The sequence below is a fragment of the Triticum urartu genome, chromosome 7A (assembly GCF_056163025.1).
Source record: "Triticum urartu cultivar PI428250 chromosome 7A, HENAU_Tu73, whole genome shotgun sequence".
Classification (NCBI taxonomy): Eukaryota; Viridiplantae; Streptophyta; class Magnoliopsida; order Poales; family Poaceae; genus Triticum; species Triticum urartu.
Window position 1 is genome coordinate 626,337,300 of NC_141879.1, and position 10,383 is coordinate 626,347,682.

The 10,383-nt window shown below is 42.6% G+C and overlaps 1 protein-coding gene and 1 pseudogene across 1 annotated transcript; both read right to left on the bottom strand.

Annotated features, from left to right (window-relative positions):
* Positions 1-572: 572 nt before the first annotated feature.
* Positions 573-2,067, bottom strand: LOC125522117 (peroxidase 45). Its single transcript, XM_048687193.2, has 3 exons — positions 1,721-2,067; positions 1,252-1,609; positions 573-1,139 (listed from the first exon to the last, which is right to left on the bottom strand). Exons 1-3 carry the CDS (start codon positions 1,940-1,942, stop codon positions 766-768), a joined length of 954 nt encoding a protein of 317 aa, XP_048543150.1. The 5' UTR covers positions 1,943-2,067; the 3' UTR covers positions 573-765.
* Positions 2,068-4,608: 2,541 nt separating this feature from the next.
* Positions 4,609-6,594, bottom strand: LOC125519175 (peroxidase 45-like; annotated as a pseudogene).
* Positions 6,595-10,383: the final 3,789 nt, after the last annotated feature.

Below are 10,383 nucleotides of genomic sequence, written 5' to 3' on the forward strand. Positions count from 1 at the left end.
TGATGCACAGTTTGAGTGATTGCCATGTCACCTTAGACATCACCAAGATCTGCTAGGAAAACAGGCAAGATCTTTCTGGTGAGTGGTTAAGTGACCATGTATTTGTGAAAGCAAACACAAGTTTTGGTAGGTTTTTGCAAATTGCTGGAGCCACGTATACTGAAATCCACTATTTCTGAAATACTACACAAAAACATCCGCAAGGATCATAGGAGTAGTACAAAGGAAGATCGATCTAAAATCATAAAAAACGTGCGGACGGCCGGGCAATGGGCAACCTGAACATGCTCACGCAGATGGTGCTGTTACGTACCCTGTGGGAATTGCTAGTTAACGCATGGTGCACTCAATTGCACTAATCATAGTGCTCCATTTCAAAGGTCGTTGGAGCATGCAAGTGCAGATCATGGGCATTTGACGTTGATGAAGTTAGGTCTGATATGATTTGCTTTTGGTGCCAGTCGCGACCTAGCTAGATCGAGGCTAGAGCCATCATCATGCTGTTTTGTGCTGGAGTCTGACTCGTTGTCACAAAAGACACCTGCATCCTCACATGATCTATCAAGACAACATATCCAACGGCAAGGCATCACAATTCGATCAGCCAAGGACATCTTACAGTGGATTAGTTGAAGACATCATGGGCTCCAAGAATCAAAGCCACATGCATGTATAACAACTTGATCGATCTTATTACAGTTGCGTCATGGACAGTTTTTTTAAAACTGTGTGAGCATCAGCAACCAGCCAGCGGGGACTCTGTAACTAATTCGTGTACCGGCAGTCGCGGCGTATCTCGCCGTCGGCCGCCGTCTTGACCCCGACCCTGCCGAGCTTGGTCATGGCGACGGTGAAGTCGTAGAAGAAGGTACCCTGGTTGGACGCGTAGTAGTTGACGGTGCCGCGTGACCTTGGGTCCGTGTACAGCACCTGGTCGGAGCCCAGGAGGCCTCTGCCGCCCTGCAGGTTTTTGTAGTAGGAGTTGTCGAATCCCAACGGCGTCGGGTCGAGAAACGCGGAGCTCTGGCTGCTGGTGCAGGTGCCCCGGAGCTGCGCCGCGAAGCCTGAGTCCATGGTCGGGTCGGTGCCGATCCTGGACTGGAAGAAGCTGCAGTCCGCCGCGCCCATGGTGTGGCCACCTGGATTCGCGCGCAAGTGATGCGATCGTGCAGCCAGCGAGATTTCAACAGGTCGGCGTGTGTTGCAAATGGCGTTCAGGAGAAGTTGATGAGTACGTACTACTTCAGTTACCTGAGAGTGCGATCATGTCGGTCTGGGAGAGTCCCAGGCCTGAGAAGAAGGCGTTGAGCTTGTCGAGGTTGAAGTCGACGTGCGGCAGCACCACGCTGCTCTTCGTCGAGACCTTCCCGTCGTACCTGCCCAGCTCCACCTGGTAGTATGGCCCTCCGCTCTGGACGACGGACTCTCGAGCGGCGAGGGCGAGTATGTCGGCGCAGGACACCTTGTAACGGCACTGCGGGTCCTTGTCGACGGCGGCCTTGGCGTCCAGGACCGTCTGGAAGCCCTGCGGCTTCAGCGACTGGTCGTCCGGGCTCCCCCACTCGTCGTCGCCGTTCGAGTTCACGATCATGATCGACGCGTCACAGCCCTGCAACGTACGTGCACAACAAGTTATAGATACCTACGTCATCAACTCATCAAGTCGACATGTAACTCTACAAGGGCGAGCTCAATCGGCCAGTGATCAGAGGTTGTGTACCCTGACGGCGCAGTCATGGAAGAAGAGCCTGAGCGTGGCGGCCGCCGAGATTTGGGACTGGGCCATGGACTGCCTGACGGAGTTCCGGACAATGGTCTCCAGGTTGGGGCAGGTGCTGGCGTAGTACCCCGGCCTCAGCTGGGCGGCGGCGAACGGCGAGCCGAGCGCCACCACAACGACGGCGGCGGCGGCGAGGGAGGCTAACCATCCAAGGTTCGCCATGGGTCGATCGGCCCCTTTCAGTTGCTTCGCGAAGACTGTTGCCTTTGCGTGCTCTCCCAAAAGTGTGGCTGGCCGGCTAGCTCGTGGCCTCGTGCGGTCGTGCCTTACCGGTTTTAGCTCGATCTAGATATATGGAGGTTGCACGTGGGGTTATATAGCCCAGAGCCGGAGACCGACTGATCCAATCCTCGCCGCTTGAGCAACAGCTAGATATTTGCCACTTGGAGTACGTAGGAGATAATGCTCGTGCATGGTGATCAAGACACAGCTCATTTAACACGGTGTGTGTGTAACGGCCGAGGAATTGGTTATGCAGGTTGCAGAGACGTACGTGCCGTTGCACGCTGACGAACGAGCTGTTCCTCCTTCAACCAGTAGGACTAGCAAAAGGGTCCGTGGGTTGCAACGGGAGTAAAGAATATCACACGCTCTTAATTTACAAAAAATGGTCTATAATCTAAGTATTTTTAGCTAGGGCCCAAACAAAGATGGTCTACGCCTATGAAAGCGCAAGTTCAAGATTTCACCTTTCTTCTATTTAAACACAGTTTACATATAGATTTAATACATACAAAGAAACGGGGAAGTGATCTTCAATTTTGTCTCCAATCCTTGTTGAGAGGTTCATCCACAATCCGAATCAGTAATGATATGAAGGAAAGATGGTTAATAGATAGTACTTTTTAAATTGTTAACAGGTAAAATAACATTATATTCAGATTCTATATATTTTTCTAATCAAATTTCATATATAACATGTTAAATTTGAAGTTACGGTTTAGAAGATACGAGTGTTTTAAAAAACATTTGATATGTACCGCGGGTTTAATGTCAGAAACATTAGGGTTTTTTCTATAAAATAACATGACGGACTAAGAATACCTATTTCTTTTACTAGATGATGCCCCGCGCGTTGCTGCGGGAATTGGTTGCAATATATTTCAATAAGATTAGATTGTGTGAAATATAAATTTTTAGATTAACAACACATGAACCAAAATTAAACATGCATATGACTTATTATATGTGATAAAATATTTATTGAATTTAAGTTGAACAATAGAATGATAATTATTTTCCCATGCATGGTTGCATGTGATGGTGGGTCTTTATCATGCATGGTTGTATGTTATGGTGGGCCTTATCCCATCTATGATTGTATGGTGATGTGGCATGCTTGCATGTTAAGATAAATAGGTTAGTGGGGATCAATCTCTTAGGTATATAAGATTAGTAGGTATAGATATAGATGTTCTCAACTTCTCATCATAGGCCTCAGTGGCGTAGCTAGGGGGGCCAGGGCGGTCCATGATTTTACTATAGCCATATTATAGCAAAAAATAAGTAAAATCTAACATGAGCAATTAAACACAAATGAAAGTTCTACTATTGGACCACCCTGGATTATTGAGTTGGCTATGCTAATGATATTAGGCCTTAACAAATGACAAACAAGGAACAAAATCTTGGTGCGAACCGTTGGACACCCCACCCAATCATCATTTTAGTCGTGGTTGCTTTTGTGAGTTGTTAGATCCAAACCCTAGGGTGCACTGAAGATGCCGCTGCTAGAACATGAGAGTAATGTCGATGCATGCAGTCGAGAAGTCACCAAAATCCGCCGAGAGAGGGATCCACACGGCTTGGGGGAAAAGACGATGCTTGATCGAATGACACATAGGACATCTCTAACACCGACCCGCAAATTCCTTAGGTATATGTATGTTTTTATGTCCGGACGTTGTCCGTGGACAAGATACGGGAGAGCCATCCAACGCTAATTACAAAGTATCCGATTGGAAGGAAAAAAAATGCCTAAAGACCATACATGTGATGGGATATTTGTGGTTTAGTGTCCGATTGGGATACTTGAAGTCCACTTCGAAGCAACTGCTGCAACTTCGGCACCTTCGCCGACTAAGATGCACAACCAGATCTAGGATTCAGGCCACAGCCATGAGTTCTTAGACATGCCGCCACTAATTGGGAGGCAAACCGCCGATTCTTTTTCCCTCAACTATTTTTTTCTCCTCCACAACATCCTTCGCAGTCCAACCTCGTCTACATCAGCACCACTGCACCTGTATCGTGCCACCTCTATCTCATCATGCTTGCCCACTATGTATGAAGCCTTTCGTAGGGGTCTGTTTGCTAACATGTTCTTGCACTGATAAATATGATGAAGTTAAGTGATTGCCATGTACACCGTAGACATCACCATGATCTGTTAGGGAAACACCCAAGACCGTTTTGGAATTGTTCAGTGATCGTCCACTTGTGAAAACAAACACAAGTTTTGGTAGGATTTTGCAGCAAATCGAGGAAGCTACGTACACTAAAATTTGCTCTCTATGAAATACAATATAACTCCGCAAGAATCATAGGAGTAGTGAAATTGCTAAGTTGTGGTCTAAATTCCAATAAAGGCTAACTTCTAACGGAGTGGAGCGGAGGCCCGTCGCCGGGATGCTTGAGTCGTGGCCGAGCAGAGGTCTGAGTTTAGCCAATGACGCCCCACCCCATGCCAGGGACACCGGGTGGGTGTGCGCGTCTGCGCGCACGGGGGTAGGGGGCGACAGCCCCCCCCCCCCCCCCCCCCCGCTGCATGGATCAATATTGACCTAGGCCATCAATGTTATATATGTAAGCTGCAACACGGGATGAGATCATGTTGTAAATCCCAATGGCGTTGTGTAGAGGAACTTGAAGCTCTGCTTGTTGACGTAGGTGCCACGGAGATGTGTGGCTAAACTCGAGTTCTTGTTTAGGTCAGTGCCAATCTTGTATTCGAAGAAGGCACAATCCACATCGCCCATGGTGTGGCCACCTGAATTCACACACAAGTGATGCGGGATGGTCAACATGATGGTCCGTTGACGGGTACTAGTTGAGTTAGTACCTAACAGCGCGATTATGTCCGTCTGGGAGAGGCCTAAGGTTGAGAAGAAGGTGGCGAGGTTATCAAGGCTGAAGTCGAAGTGCGGCAACACGACCCTGTCCTTCGTCGAGATCCTCCCGCCGTACCCACCCGGTTCCACCTGGTAGTACTCTCATTGCCTCTGCAACAATGCACGGTACAAGGAATGTGTGTAGCATTTCACGTGCTCAAACTATGTGAGCCATCACGGAAAAATTGATTTCGAGTGATTACCTGGATGAGGAATTCTCGTGCGGTGATTCGGAGGGCGTGTATGTCGGCGTAGGACACCATGTGACGGCACCACGGGTTGCTCTTCACCACAGCCTTGGCGTCCATGATCGTCTAAAACCCATGCGACTTCAGCGACTGGTCGTCAGGGTTCCCCCCACTCGGCATCCGACCTCTTGATGATTATCGATGCATCACAACCCTACATCTGTGTGTCATTCGCTGATCACTATCTAATTGATAATACTTGCATTGAAAAAATTGATTTCGAGAAGGCGTATCATAGAGCAAGATGGGACTGTTTGGAAAAGGTTATGCACAAAAACATGTCTCGATCCATCGTGGACAAGTTGGACTATGATGAATTGTGAACTCGGGTCTATCCTAGTCAAATATTTGGCGATGCCCGCTTTAGAAGGACGTTTGGGGAACAGGATGCCCTGGAGTTGCATGGGTTGCTGGAAGCGTTAGTGGCATACACATATCATATGGCTGCGATGTTATATCATGGAGACTAGAGGCCTCGGGCATGTTCTCCATGGGTTTGGATTACAAGGAATATTTAGGGCCGCTCCCCCATGTGATTTGAGGGACATTTTGGAAGGCTTGCATCCCGCAAAAATCAATATCTTCCTATCCCAAGTGGAGAACAAGTGCGATGGAAAATGTGTTTGGTGCAGCCAAGATGAAAAATCAAGACCATATTCTCTTCAGATGCATTGTGGCTAGATTTGGTGCAGCCAAGATGTAGAAGGGTATATGTTTCGTCATTCGGTCGACTTAATGTATAAATTGGTGGTATTCTTGCAGCTTTGGAAGTTGTTGGCAAGACCACATGACCGTCCTTAGGTAGAGCTGCTCACGTCTCACATCCAATCATGTTGCACTGAGCTGCACCGACTGGCGACTGAGGTGCACCGACTGGCGAGGAGGGACATCACCGTCTAGGAAGTCGCCCACCTGCCTATTAGGAGCTGCATGTGTTGTCCTTCATGGCACACGTATCTCATCCATGACTACTTGGGCTGGGTCACAATGTTAGACCCTTGCTAGTCTTGTATCGAATTACTTTTTTTTTGTTGGTTGCTACTCTAGTCTCTTGTTTTTGTAAGCGTCTTATTCTAAGGTCTAACCGTTCTAAAAAAATTGCATGACAAAAGAACTATGGTGTGTACCCTAATGGCGCAGTCATGGAAGAGGAGTCTGAGCGTGGCGGGCGCGGAGATTCGAGACTGGGCCCTAGACTAGTTTACGGAGTTCCGGATAATGATCTCTAGGTTGGGGCAGATGATAACGTAGTAGTCCATCCTCAGCTGGGCGACGGTGAAGGGTGACTGGAGCACCATGACCAAGACGATGACAAAGGCGAGGGAGACTTAGCATGAGTTCACCTTGGATATGTCCTTTTCATTTGCTTCGTGGAGATGGTTGCATTGTGTGCTCCTCAATAGTGTTTACCTCGATCGAGGCAGTATGAAATTGATGGGATAAATGGAGATCGCATGTGGGCTCTATATAGAGCCCGACAATGGATGGTCAGTCACTAGGTCAGTGTGTGGCTTCTGCCCTAATCTAAGCTAATTCCTGTTTGGCACCGCCGATTAGAGCATGGTTAATAGTAGAGCAAACTGCTGGTTGTATCTTGTAGCCATGTTATCTATATTTAATCTCAAAGCCAACTCATACAATAGGGACCTATGGATATTTAATACTTTATCATTGCTTGGCCTCACCATCTTCTTCTCTCACAAAGTTTATGGAGCTCGTGCCACAACCGACTACTAATCTCGGACCCACTTCTTTTCTCTCTCATATTCTCTCTCCTTCAACTAAGCACAAATATTATATTTAAATCCTTATAGCATGCTTACATCACCTTATTGTAACTTGCTCTTACTATGCAGTAGGTAGGGCTCGCACAACTCCACTATGAAGTTCCTATGCGGGCCTATCCGGTTTTTTCTCACCGGTTTTGGCAACATTCTAGAAGGTTCCCTGATTTTTCTAGGATATTTTTTCTTTTGGGGTTTTCCACGACGGTTTTTATGGAGGTTTTTTGTTTTTCATTCTTCTTCTTTGTATTTCTCTTTTCCATTTTTTTATCTTTTAATTTCCAAGTTTTCTTTGATTCAAGATTTCGATCAATTCATAAGTTTAAAATTTGCGGGTTCTTTCAAGTTCACAAACTATTGTCTAATTTTTAAAGATTTTACAAATTTATGAATTGATTTTGAATTTGGATTTTTCTTTCAAATTCATGAACTTATCTTAAATTGGTGGACTTTTTTCAAATTCACGATACTTATTAAATCAATGAAAAATTTAGAAATTCAGAAACATGAACTATTTTTGAATTCTTGAAGGTTTTATGAATTCAGTAATTTTATTCAAATTGGTGCACTATTTTCAAAAAGACAAACTCTCTTTTAAATTCACAATTTGTTTTCCAAATTTGTGGAAGTTTTTCAAATTTAAAACATTTTTTATAACTCATAAATATTTTCAGATTTCACCATTTTTTTATATTTTAGGAACCATTTTTTGCTAGTAAAATGTTTTATTCATCACCAGCAGCTAGCTGCTAGCGTAGAGTGTGCCCTTTTTTGAGGGCAGCGTACAGTGTGCCTGAGCAAGTGACCAGAGCGAGCGAGCGAATGTATAGGCCGCAACCCCACTAGGCTCAAAAGTGCACTAACAGGCGCCGAAGGCGCTGATTAGGAGCTATCAAAGGTACATTTATACCTCGCTCAAGCGATTTTGAACCCACAGCTCCTCCGCCTAAGGCCCCTACGGCCCTGCGGTTGCGGGATCACATGTATGCGTTTTTTCCCCTAAAAAATATTACGTGCTTTTTTATTCCTTTCAAATTTTTCACTTATTTTCATCTACTAGTAATAATGTACGTGCAATGCACGTTTATATTAGGTAGATATTAGTTGCACGTTATATTAGTTAAGATATATCTGTTGCACGTTGGTATTTGGTAAGATATCAATTATTTTTTCGCAGGAATGGTAGGATATTAATTAAATGGCAGATTTCAAGGGATAGCATTGAGTCAAAACGTGTTTATAACCAATGGCAGTGATGAGTAATTAGAGCGTTAAACGTGTTTGGTGCTAAACATTGGAGTGATTTGAACCGCTAGATAACATGATTTGACGGTCGAGATGGTTTGGATCTGCTCATTTGGGTCTTTTTATATTGATATAGATTTATACGAAACTCTTTAAAATTTGTAGATGGAATTTTTATTTTACTACTTTAAAAAAAGCTAAAATGTTTTTCAAAATTTGATTATTGTGTGTCACAAAATATAAACATAAATTTCTCAAAGAGATGCCCGACATGTTTTTTAAATGAGTTTTTAAATATTTAATATATATTTAAACTTTTTAATGTATTTTTAATAATTAACCATATAATTATAAAATACTCAATATATTTTAACAAAATATGCATCATATATTTGCAAAATGATCATTATTTATTTATAAAATGTACACCATGTATGTTGAAATTGTTCAGCATATTTAAACACCATGTATTTAGAAAAATGTTTGACATGTATTTGAAAAATCTTCAACATGTTACATGTGTTTAAAATATGTTCAAGACATATTCTAAAATGTTCATCATGTATTTAAAAGTATTGAACATGCATTTAAAAATGGTGAATAAGAATTAAAAAATTAATGTATATATAAAAAATGTTTTAGGTGTATTAAAAAAGTTTAGTGTGTATTTGAGAAACTATTGAGAAAAAATAAAATACGAAAAAGGGTAAATAAAAAATGGAAAAAAATGAAATGACAAAAACATAAGAATGATAGAGAAAAAATATAGAAAAATAGAACAAGAAAGTTAGGTGGCGAACCACCTGATTTTAGCGATAGAACCAAAATGTGCGGTCGCTTTCGATCAACATCTGGAACGCTGCGTTCTCTCTCTCTCTCTCTCTCTCTCTCTCTCTCTCTCTCTCTTTTCTGGTTACAAACAATGAACACTCTTACATTTTTTCCCTTTTAACTTAAGTTATTCCTGCGAGATAAAAGTATGTATGCGAGTGTCAGGATTTGATCTCTGGTCGTGGTCGGCCTAGCCAAAGTCTATTGACCCACTAGACTAGATTATGTCATGTCTACTAGGAGGAATCTTGTTTGCTTTAAAACTACAAGGTGGTGGGTACAGACTACAAAAACAAGCATCAATTTTTGTAGGTACACAAACTTTTTAGTTATCAACAATGCCCAATTTTTAGTTACACAAGTGCATCATCTATATTACATGGTTGATAGCTAGTTAATCTCTTTGTTGGCAATTAATATGTATGTAGAAACTTTGATCCAGGAAAGTTATTGAAAGATAACCCGATAACTTTCATGTAATTATGCAGTGAAGACTAGATAAAGGTACAAATACTCGGTAACTTTGACCTAAAGAAAAAGTTGTTGAAACGAACTCCAATCACTTTTCTGTAAATAGCATGGTAATATATGCACTATGGTCGTAATAACTTAGGTACAAACACCGCGATAATTTTGACCCAGAGATTTTGTTGTTGTTGAAAACATACCTTCGACCACTTTTGTGTAAATAACATGGTAATATATGCACCCGCTGACCTGATAACTTAAGCACAAACATCACAGTAAATTTGGATCATGGAAAATAGTTATTAAAATCATATTATCGGTAACTTATGTGAAAATAGCACGGTAATATACACGTGTGGTGCTGAGAACTCAAGTATAAACATCGTGGTAACTTTTGACCCGGAGAAAAAAGTTGTTAAAAAACATACCCCCTAACTTCTATGGAAACAACATGGTTATTTACGCACAACAGAGTTGATAACTCATGTACAACACCATGATAACTTTTGACCCCGAAAAAAATGTTGAAAAGCATACACCAGTAACTTCTGTATAAATAAAATGATAACATACGCACCGCAAACCTGATAACACATGTATAAACACTGCGTAACTTTGACTCAGGGAAAAGGGTTGTTGGAAACATACACGAGTAATTTCTGTGTAATTAGCACATTAATATTCACACCGAAGACCTAGTAACTTACAACCAAACACATTGGTAATTTTGACCCCAGAGAAAAATTTGTTGAAAATATACCTTGGGATAACTTATATATAAATAACATGATAATATATGTAGTGCATATTTGATAACCTATGTACAAACATTGGTAACTTTTGACCATGGGAAAAAGTTGTTGAAAAACTTATCCTGGCAACTTGTGTGTAAATAGCGTCATAGACCTGATAACCTT

What these genes read in the sequence shown, in the direction of transcription:
- LOC125522117 (XM_048687193.2), bottom strand. Translation starts at nt 1,942, where the DNA reads ATGGCGAACCTTGGATGGTTAGCCTCCCTCGCCGCCGCCGCCGTCGTT. An exon ending in TCCATGACTGCGCCGTCAGG is followed by an intron (nt 1,610 to 1,720) that starts GTACACAACCTC and finishes CGTACGTTGCAG; the next exon opens with GGCTGTGACGCGTCGATCAT. An exon ending in CGACATGATCGCACTCTCAG is followed by an intron (nt 1,140 to 1,251) that starts GTAACTGAAGTA and finishes GCGCGAATCCAG; the next exon opens with GTGGCCACACCATGGGCGCG.